General features: G+C 37.0%; 1 protein-coding gene across 4 annotated transcripts in view; it reads left to right on the forward strand.

The window, feature by feature from the left end:
• The window catches only part of LOC124164511 (solute carrier family 2, facilitated glucose transporter member 1-like), a 183,993-nt gene that overhangs the window by 45,796 nt on the left and 120,844 nt on the right, over window positions 1–17,353 (forward strand). Inside the window, exons 1-6 of one of the 4 annotated variants that reach the window (XM_046541853.1) lie at window positions 3,109–3,406; window positions 4,556–4,587; window positions 5,194–5,220; window positions 6,234–6,257; window positions 7,407–7,457; window positions 9,469–9,501. The exons of 1 other annotated variant lie outside the window; for it this stretch is intronic. In XM_046541853.1, coding sequence (XP_046397809.1) covers window positions 4,576–4,587; window positions 5,194–5,220; window positions 6,234–6,257; window positions 7,407–7,457; window positions 9,469–9,501 — 147 coding nt within the window. In that variant the 5' untranslated portion in view covers window positions 3,109–3,406; window positions 4,556–4,575. Of the gene's footprint in view, window positions 1–3,108; window positions 3,407–4,555; window positions 4,588–5,193; window positions 5,221–6,233; window positions 6,258–7,406; window positions 7,458–9,468; window positions 9,502–17,353 lie in introns of those variants that run through there. 2 more of the 4 variants (XM_046541855.1, XM_046541854.1) reach the window with 2 other exon arrangements.

Genomic DNA, 17,353 nt, shown 5'->3' on the forward strand with positions numbered 1-17,353 from the left:
TTTCAGTGTTGTGAGATAGTGGAATTGATATCGATCACCAATATTGACGGAGACATCTGTTTTAGCTAAATTCAAAAATAATAATTTCTGCTTACTATTTATAGACAGTTGAATTTTTGTTGAGCCTAAGGGTTATATTTTAAACATCCACCTCCTCGTGCATTTTATAAACTATGACAAACCGTAAAGACTTAAAAATCCTTGAATTTTACATGTATAAGTCACAATGTGTTTTAACTCAATAGTTTGGATCAATTTTTTAAAATGCCTCTATCCAAGGATAAAAAGTATTTATCATGGATAAAAACTTTCAGTTTTGTGTGAGAGACAATATTATATCTCGCGAGTTCGTAGCAGTGTTTGTCTCTTTCTCGTAAAAGGATATTACGTGGCACAGGACCTCAGTAATTCGATTTGTTCTGCCAGCCGCATCTTTTTGCGAATCTCTTGGTCATAATAATGACTCTCCCATTCATCATGAGTTCCTCTCCCAATTTCAGTCTGATCTTCTGGCGACCTTCGCTGCTCTCTTCCAGCTACGTGACGGAACTCAGACGCCTAAAGGGTCCGCATAAACCATTGATACTTTCTCTTTCCCTTCATTCTCACTGATATATTACCGTGGCCGGCTTGGATAAAATGCTTCCTTACAATTTTGCCTTTCAACAACGGAGAATAATTGCTATTCCTCTTCTTCCAATGTCGACCTCTTTATGCAAGAATGTATCTCCTTCTGTAAAAATTGATTTACTCTTCAACGGATCTTTGACAGAAAAGACGTCTACTTCGATAGAAATATGTCACATCATTTTGATTGCTATTAATAATAGAAAATCTTTGGATGTTCCCTGAAGAGTTTTGGTAACATGTCTCTAATTGTGTGATTAGCTGCGTTGAGTTAAAATGACGTTCATTCATGATATTATTATGGCAGTCAACCAAATATTTCCTCTTATAGCTTAGGAACATGTTTAGAAACTTAAACAAGTAGGAGACTCTCTTATGATCTGTCGTTGAGGTGCAAGAAAATAAATTGAATCGGTGTAATAAAAAATGAACTCATTCGGTTATCCTATGATTTAATTGAATGAAACTAGCTGCCTAATTTTTTCATCTATTGGTAAGGCGAAGTGAAGGAAGAGGGAAAGATGAAAACCTACCCAGAATAGAGTAAGGGAGGTCGGAGATAGAGAACTGGGTCGAAGTTTTCGAGCTTAACCTCGCTAAATCTCTTCTGGGGAATTAATTAAGCCGTGGAAGGTGGCAAAAGGGGAGAAGAGTGAGGGAGAGTCAGAAGAAAGGCTATCGATAAAAAAACGGTGTCTACATCGGAGGGAGACTTTTGTTTTAAATTTCCAGGACGCCCACGAGGACCAGCTAGCTTTCCGATTCATGAACGTGGCGTATATACAATTGAAAGCGTTCGCGCCATCGATCGTGCCTCCTTAAAAAAGCTGCCTCGCAAGGTGTGTACTTTACCGCTTGTAGCTGGATTAGGTTAGAAACTGCTACTGATCCGTAGACTATACCGTTGTTTTATACTTGAATCATGCGACCATCGTGCCTTTTCAAGTTAGAGAATATTGACAGGAGAACGCGTATAGTTAGGATATTATTTTTTTCCTACCATAGTTCGGATATTATTCTAAATGTGATAGTAACTCGGTAGGCGACAAATGATTTTGCACAAGTCATTTCAAGAGTATTCTATGAAGGAGTAGTATTTTATTATTATTTATTAGTGAATTGATTTGAACGAGTGATTTAACTAGCTAGAATATCATTCTAGATACGATCAATATAGATAGTATTCATTAGCATACTAGCAAGTATCTTCAGACGTCACTAGACTCCAATTCAAAGTGATATTGAGATCATACATCCGAAATTTGGCCTTATCTCTAGCAAGCGAATTTTTCACAAAAGATTAGAAATTGAGTTTCAGGAATTCAGGTTTAAATGTCGAGTGTGTATCGTAGCATTGATTATATTCTGGAAGATTCACGATCATATTTTCAACACTATTAGATCTGGCGCTCAGCTATTAAGAAATTTTCTAGTGTTTCTCTCGATAAAGTTTCCATAAATTGCGAAATTCTTTTTTATTAGGTTTTGGATAAAACTACAATGATGACGCAAAAGAACCCAGTTGTGACATCATGGATTCCTGAAGAATCGATTTCATTTTGGCGGCGAACACCACTAGTACTAACCAGTGGCGGATCCAGAGGGGCTAGGAGGGCTGTAGCCCTCCTTGGGTATCCAATTTACACTAGATAAAATGGTGTTTTTATTCAGTTGTAGAATATAAAAACGTCATGCATTATAGAAACTTACCATTAGGTAAAATTACTAAAAACTACTACTAAGATGATTGTTTAAAAAAATTATTTCTTCGGAAAATTAATTATGAGACAACCTTTAAGTGCTGCCACGAGTCTCGAAAGTCTGAAAATGTTTGTAACCTTTCGAACTCCATCTACTGGTGGGAGGCTACACCCCAGGATCACCATCAAGACCCCCTTGTCCCTATCACTGGTCCTAACATCCCCTACCGTACGCTAACTCGCCTTCTCGGGGGTCAGTATTGTAAATGTAGGGATGCCCGCTTGCTAATCTCACAACTCCAGGAAAGACAACATCTTAACAGGGATATTAACCATTCCGGATGAAGGTTTTTTGGGTGGAAACCTAGGATATTAGGGGAGGACTACGGCAAGATAAACGCAAGAGATAGGACCCAGGGATACGGTACGGTCATGTATTAAACCCCCTTCTCCCGTGGCGAACAAGCGTGGGCGGTACGTCGGTAGGATGGGGAGAATCGAACTGCAAGCGGAGCGGGAGGGAAAAGCTTTCGGTGGGGTAACACCAGAGGGGGGGCTCGTAGGCGGCGGGTCACGTGGTGCGGGCAACCGGAGGAGCTGATTGGCCGGCTCGTGTGGGCGTGAGGGGGGCCGGTCCGCTGGCGCGCACACCGCCAGGCTCAGCGCTTACGTCCTCTGCGCGACCTCAAGCCGGCTTTTTCCCGTAGGACGAAGGGGGGTACAAGGGGGAAGGGAGCCGTACCCTTATAGGAAAAACCTCGTGCGTGCGGTGCAGACCCTGCCAAAACCGTCAACGAGGACGCACGCGGTTCAACGTCACTGAGACGGGAATAGACACACGCCCCTTCGGAACCTCAAACATCTCACGGCGGAAGATATCTCCTTCTATCTACTCGTGTTCTCCGTCCTCCTTGCTCCTGAGGGAAGTGGGAGAATCCTTTCGGAAAGTGTGCCGTGGAATTTTATAGATTGGCTGAGGAGTGCGGTGACCCCGATAAGGAGATATCTGAAAGGAAGGAGTTATATACCATTCGATTCGTGCGTCGAATATAAGAAGTATATACTAAAGGCTTGGAAAGGTGAGGTTTGTTCCCCTTTTTGGAAGGAACTTGAGTTGAACAAAGTTATTGCACTCAAAATATACAGATTTACCTATGTTAAAACGGTCCTTATGCTGGTTTCGCTGCGTTATGATTCACCCCTGGCCACCTGTTCTTATCTTACCGGTAGATGGTGCCACGCTACTCTAGATTATTTAAAAAAAATTCAGGTCATTTCCCCCGAACCAGCTTTCTATTTTATTATTTCAGTGTTTTTTTTCATCTTCAATGCAGATGACTGCCATCTGTGTCCACAAGCCTCCAACATCCTGCCTGTGATTCACCGTGTTAACGTATTGATTTCGGTGAAATTTCGCGCCAAATTTAAGTGAAAGGAGGCCTAACTGATACATTGTATCTCCCTGTTTATCCAACAGTGTATCATTTACTCATTATCCTACGATTTTCGGGTATTGATTCAACGCTGGTTTTATCTCTCACTTCCTAACAGTCAATTTTTTCGAGCTATTTGATCATCGATTGACGTTGGGAAAACTATAGTTTTCAGAGTGGAAAATGCGATTGTGTTTTTGTGATATAAGAGTAGCTATAAAATATAGCATACACCTTGAAACTAAGGCACATTTTAGTGGATTGCATAAGAGTTGTACAATAATATTTTTATCGAAAGTCTACGTGTAGGGACGATAAAAATGTCAGTCCTTATACTTGTGGGAACGTGGGAATGAAAGTAAAATAGAAATGACAGATAATAAATTTAAACACAAACCTATACTTCGGTTGGAACTAATGAGTATAGCTTTGCAATACAATATTCAGCATAGTACTCATTGTCAGTCGTGCTATTATCCTTGTGTGGAGGAGATGGTGGTTGCTATTGGTACCGTAAAATATTAATGTATGATAATCAATAGTTACCGATAAACTTGCATTTCAATACTAATATATTTTTATTGCGATAACAACAAAATTCATGTGAAAAGTTCCAATTCGCTTATTAACGTATTTCACTGCATCAATGAAATCAAGAATGTTAAGTGTACAAAATCATGCATGTGATAATATTTCCTAAGAGTGTGATTCGAGTGTTCAAGAGTGTGAGTTGAGTATGTCCAATGACGATCTGAACCATCCCTTTCCTTCTCTTGATTAATGCTGGCACACCAGCCCAAGGATAGTCCAAGGTTATGGAGAGCGAGGTAAGTCCAATGACGATACGAAGCGTTCTTTAGTTCCTTAGTGCCCTTTCACCTCTGTCCGGTCACGCGAGGTCACTGCCTTTTTTTTGTAACTCCATAGAGAAAATTTTGTCATTTTCCCAATGCCAACAACCCCTAATCACTTAATTGGTGGATATGAACCTTTCAGCGTGACGAAATGTGTTTCCTGCCCATGTGACTCGTATATGTGTATTTCTATTTTGCAAGTCTACGCAATGCCGAAACATCATACCATTTACATATAATTCCATATTTACAAAGAGCGAATTTTTTAGCGTAGTTCTCGCTAGTTGGCATAATTAGTATTTGTTTACAACTTGTCAAGTGGATGAAAATATCAGTATTTCATGGACTTAAATAAACCTTTAAATGTTCACCAATGCATGATTCCCTTATCCTAAGAGCTTATCACTCTCTTAAAGTCAACGATCGAAAACACTTATGGCCTACGCTAAATTTGAATTTATTTTTGAGAAAATACGCGGTAAATAAAATTTAATTATAAATTTTAACGTCATGTTTATTTAATATGATGAATTTTTCTCTAATAAAATCTGAATATCATTATTTTTATGCTGCTTGCAGAAAATAACTGAGGATGAAAACAAGAAGGTGAGGGTTTCCAATTACTTCTACTAAAAATAACATTCATAAATGTTCTAAATTTTTTCCTCTATGATCCAATGGCATTAGCCTTCCAGTGTTATTGAGCTATCGCATTACAGGCAGTCATTTCCAATGCTTTGGGTTATAAATATTTGCGACAATTTTCATTAATTAGTGCATTAGTTTTTACAGCCTTAGCTGCATATGTAAGCTACTTTAACTTAACTTCATTATATTTTAAGTGAATTACGCATAAATTTATCATTCATTGAAGTGAGAATTTTAGTTCATCAAAATACACAGCTATACGATTGTCGAGCACAATGCACCTCAAGTTACGCAATTTTTATACTGCACACACTATGCTATACACACTACATAATTTTCGGAATCGCCTACTCAGTATTTTTTTTTAAATTTCCTTATCGACATATTTCACTGAAGTAAACTAAACTCTCTTGACGTCTGTCATCAGACGCCATCATAACCCATTTTCATTATACACCGAACATTACAATAACTCTATAAAGTACATCTAAAAACGGCTGAAATTTTTGAATTTTATCTCGTCAGGAGCTATAAACGCTAGATTCTCAATCAAATGCACATACTGCTACTTGGCGTGACATTTTTTTGTAATATAAAAATATATCAGATGTTGACGTCAGATTTATAATAAATGCAGCTTGCTTCTATCCTCACCATGGCGGTAAATGAAAACCATCGTATTTAATTTTTTATTTAAATCTTTTGCCGTGAAATTAATATATTTTCCTAATAAAGCAAACGCAGGGTTGTTTCTTATAATTTTCATGCGGAAAAACGTCTCAAAAATCACCATCAAGTACATCACCATATTGTCTATTTTCGATCTAGCCTCATAGGTTCTGAGGACAAAATACGCATGCATTTCATTTGTCAATACATCCTTGTCAATGCACTAACCTCCACTTCCCATATTTCGATAGTAATCATTTCCTTTCTCTTTCATCCGTGCACGGCGCCACATGCACCCTTAGAATGAGGAGAAGGCAGACACACAGGTAAACAAATATATCAATATTTATTTGAAGTCGCGTTGTGGTTCACTGTGGAATTTGAATGAGAGAAATACTTTGGGAATTTCGGAGAAAAATACCCTCTGTTATGAGCTTTAGGCTGAATCACTTGGTAAAAGCTGTATTTTAAACACTTTCTCACTCAATATGTAATTAGAGAATCACGTTTATTCAAATATTTCTCGAATTCAGGTCACTATAAACGCAAGGATAGGCTAAAGAGTACAACCGTAATCGTGGATTATGTTGAAATAGCTTTTTGAAATGTATAGATAGTTTCCTGTTCGCGATAATACGGTATAAACTACTCACCGTTGTTTCACTAGTGCACTTATCGCATGTACTGATAGCGTAACACTTAAAAATTTTGAACTTGAGCAACACTTCCGTTCTCCCTCACAAGGTTGTTCAATTGTAAGGGGGTCTGCTCCGGTGGGTACTGTGTTAGTTATTACCCTCGCGGATCCTGCTTTGCCACCGAACATGGAAAACAGATGGGATGCCAAGTGGCGGAGCGTCGAACTAAAATATCGATTTCTCGGCTTTAGGGGCCAGCGACCGGGTAGGATGACGTCATCTTACGGATCGAATTGTTTTGGCGGGGCTCAAAAAATAAAACCATTTCATGTCAGATTCATTTCCCTGTCAAAATGCGCTTCTCGGCTTGACGTCATCCACGTAGCTTCTTAAAGGTTTGCGTATCTTTGCCTACCCTCCTGACGTATCTACCTCTCATATTACATTTTTGTACGCGAATTGAAAATGCACATAAATTTCAATAAATTTATTTCGGGTTCGGTGCATGTGCAAATAGTTTTTTAAAGTAATTTATTCGGCAATTCACACTGGAAATGGGCAAAAATATCACGATTTTGGTTCATCAAACATAAATGTAACGAAAAGAAAGAAAGCAAGTTGATAGATTAAAGCAAACTGAGGGTTTTTTCTCTAGATAATTCCAAATATTTCAAATTTCTATGCATTCATCGTATTACACTAATCTCTAATTAGAAATATGTTACTTATGTTCTTAGAGAAATGAATGTATTGATATTTCAAGTAACAAACAGCTAATATCTCGTGAGAGATTGAATCAATTTTTCGGTATTCATAAAATTTTTTGTCTTTCGCAAGCAACCCACTGAGGAAAACCCCACCACCCCAACAGCACCACCAACAACAAAGGTTGGTATCGTTTCTTCTGTATATAGTTATTAAAAGTTGATGACTTCTAATAGCTTTAGCATTTGTGGATGCTTATATACTTTCTGGATATTCGAAGGCATATTCCATCATTCCCTTTCCCTTCGCCAGGTAGTAGTCACATAGTTTGAACCACTTGCTTGGATAATCGTCCTGGTTTTGATTTCAGCCATCATTCTTCGCTGTAAATATTTCCTTGTAGCACATATAGTGATATGACTGACGATTAATCGCCATTATTAGGTGATCTTTTTTATAGCAACACTTCTAACTATAATAATTTGGAAGAAAAATGGTATGAAATATATAGCTACGAAGTCTATCTTCAGCAATTTTCGACTTAAAATGCAAACGCAATCTCGGTATGAATTTTTGGCTTCTTCGAAAATTAGCACTAACGATAGCATGTAGATATTTCCAATATGACAGTGAACTTGGAAATTTCTATTGGATGTATTTTAGCCTGTTCAAAAAACATTCAAAAAGGAATAATTTTGGGTAGTCAAATTGATATTCCAGTATTATTTTACACCACGTGGAAAAATTACCATTGGAATAAACAAGTGTCTTCTGACTACTTTTTGTTTGAATATAGGGGAGTGTGTATGATTCTAACTGGATTTTATCAGGCATAACAGACATGTTTTATCCAATGCATTGCCTCCCTTTTTATAAGCTTACTGGCTACATTCCTTGATTTGCAATATTTCGTCTAAAAAATTGTGAATAGTTATCGTGCGACTTAGATTAGGCTAATGTAATTTTGTTTTCTTTGATAAATTACGCTACTAGCATTCAAGCTTAAGCTTTTCCATGGCGATGGTGTTTGCAATTTTTCTGCACAGTTTCGCGCTTAAAACACATAAGTTTTTTATTCTACCCCTGAAACACTTTCATGCACTGCGTACACCCTAACATAACTATTTTTTATGACATTTTTAATTAGTAGTTTTCCCTCGCAACTTCCAGAGCTTGCATTTGTAAATGCTCGTTGAAAATTCGTAGATATAGTATTTTTTGTTTTTTCGACTAAAACGGTTTTCAACAATTCAAAGAATCAATATTCTGACCTAATTTCATGCTCACTCATGTCTTAATTAGGTTTTTACGTAATTCCTTTGTTTTCCACCGTGCACTATACATTGCTGCAAAACTTACTCACTCATCTTGTTTATGTATCCTACCACAAATTGTGCAGTCTGGATGAATCCTTATCTTATATTATGTGTTGGACATGCATCTTTTTTCCATTTCTGCCCTCTATATTTCCATGCGTTTGGTGTTCAATTTCTTTCATTTAAACATCATTTAAGGTTAAATCAAGAGGATACGGAAGGTGTTTTAAAACTCTAAATTATTGAAAACGTATTGACAGTTTGACTATTCAGAACTTTAATGTTGTCCGCATTTCCTTCAAATATATCAGCAATACCTAATTTGGAGGATTTCTGTGATATGTTCTCTATCGACGAGAAAATGTTTTCAGTGATCAAAAACCTACGGACAGTTAGTAAGTACCTACAATCTGACTTTTAGAAAAAAAAACTCTCGGTCATTATTTCTGCGGTGAGCCGGAAAGTAGTTAGGCGAGTTAATAATTTGATTTCGCGTTTGAAATCGATAAGTAAACTTCCGCAAAGGCTGTAAGGAATACGGTATTTCTTCTGATAGCTTCATTAATTGCGTGAAGAATTTAAGGGGCAATGATGTTTTGACTCTTGTAATTGAAAAATTCTGGTTTATCTCGCAATAATATATATTTGGCAGTTCGAACGATTGCAGAATATTAATAGATTACTTGACCGCTACGTCATAATTGAATAAATAGTCTCTGACGATTATCCAAGCTAAACGAAAACCCATTGCGAAGCATTTTGTTGAAAAAAAAGCCATCGAGTATCAAGAAACCTCTCAATTAAGATTGCAGAATTCGAAGGAAATATTTTTTCCAACTACTAACACTTTATTATTTGATTTTTATTGCAATAATCAGTTGGAAAAACAAACTCCTACGGATGGCGACTGGGTGAGTACATCCTTTTGAAAAGGTTTTTGAATGTGTTTCGCTTTTTAACTGAAAAGATTTTTCAGTATTTGCTGTGGTGTATATTTGAAACATTTTTCGTTTAGAGTATTCTTAACGGGCAGGAAATTTGATGGTTTATTTGGGTATTTTAAATCTTTATGTCTACATTTGAGTTAACCTCTGTGTTAACCCCCGATATACTCCAAATTGGTCAATTTGTACAGTAGTAGCGAGTAGTACTCTTCTGTGGTAGTAGTGAGGGCCAAATGATACAATAAATGGTAATACGTAATAAACATTCAATGCACAATTACGTTAAACATCTCTACACCATGTGTCAGAAATGTAATTTTCTATCATTGGATTTCCCCATCCCAATCGAAATGCCGGTACTCTTTTAACCATTTCTAACCCAGAGCTGCTTCTGGCAGAAATAAAATTTTAAGACATTTACACATTTTAAAAATATGAAAATTTTCTACTCACAATCAATCATAATTATTGTGGCAGCTATATATTTCACAGTTAAACTTTACAGAACAAAAGAACACATTGATAAATCTTTCCTGGAGAGAACTGAAAATTATACATTTTTGATGTTACTTAGAAGCAACACTGGGTTTAATGGGTTAAGCGTAGGTATACCCTCCAAATGTGCTCTCCCCGAGATGTAGGTACTCCCTCCGCAGCTGAACACCCCCGAAAAATGTTTCTTGTTACGGCCTTGTTGAATATAATCCTCTGTGGTTATCATACACTAGCAGGCCACCAGGCGTTGCTGGGGAAGAATAGTACCTAGAGAAGTAGGTAACTCAGAACTTTGAATTCATAGTCAAAAGGCAGGATTTATAGGCAAATGAACAAAGCATGGTGACATGTATGTATGTGTGATAACTCCGACCCCCCTTATATATTCCACAGTTAACTCAAAATTGAAATAGGACACCGTGAGCGCAAGATATTGAACAGCAAACAATGGGAAAAACAATTTTCGTATACGCACACGGATTTTGACCATGCGTAGACCAAAATCTTCGTGCGAAGGCATACCCCAGCAGATAGGTTTGCACTGAGATGATGAGTACAAAGTGAAATGTAGTGTACAGTGGGGTACCTACCCGGCAGGATGTACAACCGCAGAAGTTTTATGACGTCACTTTACAAACGATATTAAGAAAACGATGCAAAGCACGCGTCAGATGGAACCAAAAGTAGCACTACGGGGTTTGATAGCGTAAGATGCACTTTTGTACCAACTTAGGTCGCAATCAGTGCAGGCCTATGGAAACGCATAGCAGACAGACAAGCAGACTTCCCTTATATATCGATGGCTAAGTTCTAACAACACGTATCTCAAAAATGGCAACTTTTCAGGAGAGCAAAATAACGATTTATTTTTTTAATTGTATATAATTTTAATCGAAATTGAGAACCAAAAATACATAAAACAGTAAAAGAAGCATGCATTTACAAACAAAGAGTTGATTTTAGCTTTAATTTTATTTTTATATACAGTATTAGCAGTATTAACTCAGACCGGCCAAATTTTGAGATACATGCTGTTAGAACTTAGACATCGATATGTGTATTGATAGGTAATACTCCTATGACTGGTTACAGATGAATCGCACGACTAAAAATCCAATTTTTTAAAAATCACCTTAAAATACGATATCAGAGTTTTAACATCCTAAACCAGAAGTTGTCGTTTTTCACACGCTTTCGTTTTATTTAATATTGAAGACTTTTAGCTAGTTCTGGTGTTTCCACATTATGACATGAAATCCATCAAGGAAAAACAAGTATCAAGGAGGCAAATCGAGACTCGATCATTTCATTCGTATACATAGAACAAAACAGCTAGTGTAGTGTACTGTAGCTGTCTAGTTACCTGATAATACTCATCCGTAGGAATAGTTTCCTTCGCATAATATTCCAGAGAGGATTCAAAAGCTGGTGTACTTAACAACCGACACTATTTTTAAATGACCATGTCGCCCTGACATCGGAAGAAACTGCTGAAAAATATTGCTACATCTGGGAAATTACATTTCATTTTTGAATAATTTTTTTCCGTAGTGTCGCGCTCAGAGATTACGCGCGCTTCATTTGATTGAAAGTGCGGTTGGTAGATGGCGGTAGTAAACCCACGGCCGCAACTGCGTCCTTCATTCCTGAGAGGAAAATGTGAGTAGCGCGGTGGCGTTCAAATTCTTTACGAAGGAAACTCTTTTTAAACTATCGTACTATTGATTGCAAATGACTCACACGGCTGAAAATCTAATTTACTTCAATTCAAAAATTTGACATCGGATCTACCACTTCCTAGTCCAGAAGTTACTCGGTTTTACACGTTTTTTCCAATCCCATAATTGAAGATGTTTTAGCTCATGTGTGGTGTTCATGGTGCTCATTTAAGTACATAACTCTATATATTTCAATTCATTTCTTAGGTCACATTGCTAATATTATGTGGTGTATCTCCCTCGCATGTATTATATCTTCCCTCTTATATTTCACCCTAAATTTTGTGGTGCTCGAATACTCGTACACATTTTCATGTGTCAAACTATGGTACAGATGATTGAAAAAAATCATGGGCTTTATCTGCCACTTATCGTTCATATATAAATGTTTCAAATAAATTAGAGGCGTGAAATTTGTTTGCAGGCTATATTCACAAAATTACTGGCATAAAATGGTAAGGCTTCGTTAATTCCAGCATTCACTATGGTTTCCCTTGGTCAAACATTACTATCTACAGAACCATTCAGGCTATCGAAACGGAATCTACTAAATTATTTACATTATATATCTCATTAAGATTTTTCAGTCTCAATGTGTTTCACTGCAGTAGTTGTTTTGCTCTCTGCCTACGAATGAATAGAACAAGTTTCAACTTACCGATTCTAGGTTTCCTTGGTGGAATTTCCTATAGTTATTGAACTTGCTTCCTTTATAATTTATATAAAATAACTTCCTTAATTTCACGCACTTAATTCACACGACTGATTTGTCACCATGCGGCATCTTTGAGAAGTTATTTTACGAAGTTATATGAAGCAATTTCACCCTGTAACGCCTTTTAATTACCTTAAACTTTTAACTACCATATAGGTATTCGCAAACGTATAATTCTTAAACTAGAGCCATAATCAGGTGATTCACCATGGTTTACCTTGCTTCAACATCACTATCTTCAGTACCATTCATGCTCTTGAAACGGAAAGCACTACTTTAATATTACGTATTTTACTACTATTATTTACGTATGTATCTCAATAAGCTTTTTCAGCCTCTATGTGTTTTACTACAGTAGTAGTTCTGCTCTATGCCTACGAATGAATAGAACAAGTTTCAACGGACAGATTCTAGGTTTCCTTGCTGGAATTTCATATAGTTATTGTACTTTTCTTTATCTATTAAAACGCCTCATAATATTGCTGTCGGGTAGTCCAGCGCCTAGTGATAAAATAAAAATCTGAATAAGAACGTAAATAGTTACCCATAGTATAGTTTTACGAATTTGGTTTTATTAAACCATGATTCATTTTATGATTACAATTATTTGTTTGGTTTTTGCACGAGTGTATATATTTTGGAGTGAGGTATTGTTAATATCTACAATTAAGAGCACATCATTAGAAGGGCGTGGAAATGTTAAATGCGACACAAGAAAATCTATTTGAATATAATGCATACATAAAAAATGAGAAGTCTTTTAAGTCGTTTGCAACATTCTGTCGTTCTTATTTTAGAGGATTCTTAGCCCAATTTATATGTATATCAGGAGATAAAAAATATTGTACGTGGGTTAGAAAAATTCGTTGTGTTGTATGAATTTAATCATTCCTTAATCAGTAATCGTGACATGGAGGAACATCCTTTTCTTGAGAAATATTTTCACGAGTCATAAGGTAGAGGGGCAAGATTGACACAGTGATGAAGCCAGAATGAAATAACAACTCTCAGGAAAGGATGGTCTTGAGAAGAAAATGGCAATATGATGACATGCATTGTCATGAATGTGCGAATTTATCCTCGTAACCATGATCAACCAGTAATGCCAACGCCATCCTCATCATTACTATGAAATTAAATGAAACTGTCGCATTCAATATTGATGATATGCCATTATATCTATCATATGGCAACGAATGAAAATTCCTAGCATAAATTAATGTCTCTTGGAGAATTGTTCGCAATATTTAGCCATTCATTTGTGTTATAACATTGCCTCAAAAAATGCTCGATATTTTAACTACAACAAGCATTTTTTTCCGAGAAGAAAATGCATATTATGATTAAGAACTCCATCAATTCTGATTTGGATGTCGGAATAGTTTCGTCTCGATAAATGATAAATGGATACTGGAATCGGTTCTGTAGAGTGAATTTCTGCTTCAGCGAAAAATTAGCGTAGAGCCCCGCCACTCAAAGAAGAAGAGAGCCTAACGTTTCTTTGGGTAGAAATTGTTTCATCCCCATTCTATTTCGTACGATTAATCAAATATTGGGCTAAATGATAATTATCTCGCAGCCTACAAAAATAAACGATAAAATTATGTGGAATAAGCTAAATAACTTTAAGGATTTACTTGCTCAATGACACAGATGATCGCATGTAATAGAAAATGACAACGATCGTAAAAATCCAGTGTGTGACACCATAGATGATACAAACTAAACGAGTGAAGAGAGAATAAGGTTTTGGATGATGAAAATTGGCTATGGCCTTTCATGTGACTCTTAAGTGTTGCAGAATGGACTGACTGGACTCCAAGATGCGCTTGGGACTCCTCCAAAAAAATTACTTTTATTTCGGGACGCGACCGTGAGACGCCGCGCTGGATGGGACACTGGTTGGAGCGTTGACGGACGCAACGCTCATTAATCATCGCACCGACTGAGACATTAGCTTCCCAATGCCGTGGAATAACCTTCTTTTCAGGATATGCTGGACATATTTTTAGGAAATCACTGTGGGCGGAGGTTTTTTGCTCCATTAGACTTCTTACTCCCTACCTTCTAATATTACCATTTTGGCAATGCTTAATAGAATTCAATAAATTAGAGATGCACAACTTTTGCAATCTTCATGCAGAGCGCAAAATCCTCCTAAAGTATAATGACTGGCGACTGCTAACATTTGTCTCTTACTAGGTACGTAATTAATACTTTTAATATACCTACATATGTATATTATACTTCCGAAAAATTTAAATTCCGAAAGAAAAAATACGAAAAAAGGAAAACATTAATCGGTTTACCTATAGGTACCTAAAGTGGCATTGTTTGTTTATAACAGATGATAAATATTTCAGTTATTTATCAGAAAATACACTTTAACAGGTACCTCCCTTGCGAGGAACGTTAAACTAAAGCTATTGGTAGGTACATTTAGGTTAGAAATTGACGTATTTCCTTTTTTCTATAAACGTTCCCTGGCGTACGGAACAGATTTTTCAGTAACCACTACCTATCTGAGCTTATATTTTCAAGTTTTTCATGCTTACTATGATGAGCTATGTTCAAGTCAAACAAAAATACCTCCTAACGTTTTGAAGCCCAGCGGAATAGCTTTAAACTTTTCCGCTCCCTATTGCGACGTTAACAAATGACGTCCAAAATGCGATCATGATAAGATTGATGCAGATTTTAAATAAATACAGGCTATGAGTTATTTCTCTTTCCTTTCTTCCTCAACGAAAAAGAAGACCCTGTCTGCCGGTCTTCTCCGTAGCAATCCATCTGACAAGATTTCACCGGAATTATCTTCTGCTTCGTCAAGGATGATTTTCAGAATCGATAATGACCACGAATATGGCATGATCGTCACTTTTTGCTTGTATTTGAAAGCGTCCTCTAGGGCGTACTTTGGACGGTGATGCAATCAATCCATCGGAAAATGACGTGGCTGTTTCTTTTATAATTGAGAGAGAATTTTAAGTATGGTGCGGAGTGGCTTGCCGGTTTACAGTCGGCTTGACTTTGTGAAACTTCTTATGAGGAGGAGGTGGAACTGTTGAATGAGATAACGCTTTATTGTACATTTACGGCCTTGATGAGGCCGGGATATTGTATGAGATAAAAATACTGCGTAGCGTCGCCAAAATTTCGGCAAACTGCTTCGTATAGAATATGAGAGCATCAGCTGAATGAAACTGTTTCTATTTACGAGCGTGTACTTTGAACGATGACCGCCGAAACAGGCTCCCTTTGCATAAAGTTTTCATCGTTTGTTCGGCATCACATCTGAGAAATCAGATTTTGTCTTTGAAACTTCAAGTATTATGACGTAAATATTTTTATTGGTGTTTAATTTACCCGTGAAAAATTATGGGATTTGATATTTTTTCTTTGATGTGTGTACTTATTTTTTATGCCATTCAGCACGTGAAACATTTAAATTTGAACAATTATTACAGGTTGACAGAAATTTAACACTTTGATGCTTACTGATATATAGAATGCATGCTTACTTCTTCCTATACAGTTTACCGTCCACTCTCCTCAATATAGTACGCGCTCATCTATATGTGGGCTTGATAGTGGTAGTCACCAATGCGTAAAGATCATGATTCACGGCCTTCCTTTATTTTCACGCTCATGTGCACACCCGTGATCGTGAATATTCCCTTTGCATCTGGGAATCACTTGGCGGACACACCAGCGTCGTGCGACCTCAGTAGAGCCTCCGTATTTAAACAGTGCTTCGAACCGGAGGCAGATCTTTGGTGATTGAATCGTCGAATGTCATTTCAACGCTTTCTCCGAAGGCCTGCTGTACTACCGGCGGAGGTCGGGCCTCAATTGGAGGCGAGGCATGGGAAAGGAGGTAATTGGAGGAATCGGAGGTTATCGGAGGATACGGAAATACTGAGGTTTTCGGACCGGTGGGTCGATCATGACTGCCTACGCCGAGTCCCAACATCACGCTTATGTATTGATTAATTATTATGCATCGATGTTTTACGAAAATCGAGCGAACTCAATGTGCACATGAAATAATTTTAATGCGCATGTCTTCATACGCATAATAAAATTAAATGGTTATTTATACGCAAGGATAAATTTAAAAACGCATATTTCCAAAATTTACATTTATGCATTCAGTATTAAAACAAAATTTGACTCATTTTTTGGTTTTCCTGATTTTAAAAATATTAAGTTTTTATTTGCATTACAATTATTTTTTAGTCCTTTCAGTCCACACAGACATAGAAAAAATCGTATACTTAAACTTATAAAAATTAGTTGCATCTCTCTTTTTTCATTCATGATAAAGTTAAATATAAAAAATAATAATTAACTCTAATATCTTTCTTGTCTCATCCCTATCTTCATTTTTAATTTACTCGTAACTAGTTAACTCTCATTTAATGATTCGTTGATAATTTGATGATTAGAATGGCACAGAATTAATTCAAATAACAATCTCAGTGTATATAGCTCTTTTTAGGCAATTGACTTAGTTTTAGCACATATGTTGCTGTTCAAGGGGGAATAATGCTTCCATTGGATCATATGGTTCACAGATGACATGGTAAGAAAAAAGGACGCTTCGAAAATCCCGCGTCAATCATGAGTGATCGGTAGCTCCTATCGAAAGCATGGCGAACCCTCGCCTCGTTTCGAAAAATCCCTGTCCAGGGCTACTCCAAAGTCCGCTCCTCCTCAAGTCAACAGCTTAGTCCCATCGAAAATGGTCAATTTTCAATGCGAGCACGAATCCCGGCAATGTACCCTTTCATATCACCGCCACGATCCTCAAATTCATGCACAGGGAGTCAACGAAAACTGAAAATCAGGTGGTTATTGCGAAAGCGTTTCCTGTCCTAGTAAATGGTGA

Source organism: Ischnura elegans, chromosome 8 (genome assembly GCF_921293095.1).
Source record: "Ischnura elegans chromosome 8, ioIscEleg1.1, whole genome shotgun sequence".
Classification (NCBI taxonomy): domain Eukaryota; kingdom Metazoa; phylum Arthropoda; class Insecta; order Odonata; family Coenagrionidae; genus Ischnura; species Ischnura elegans.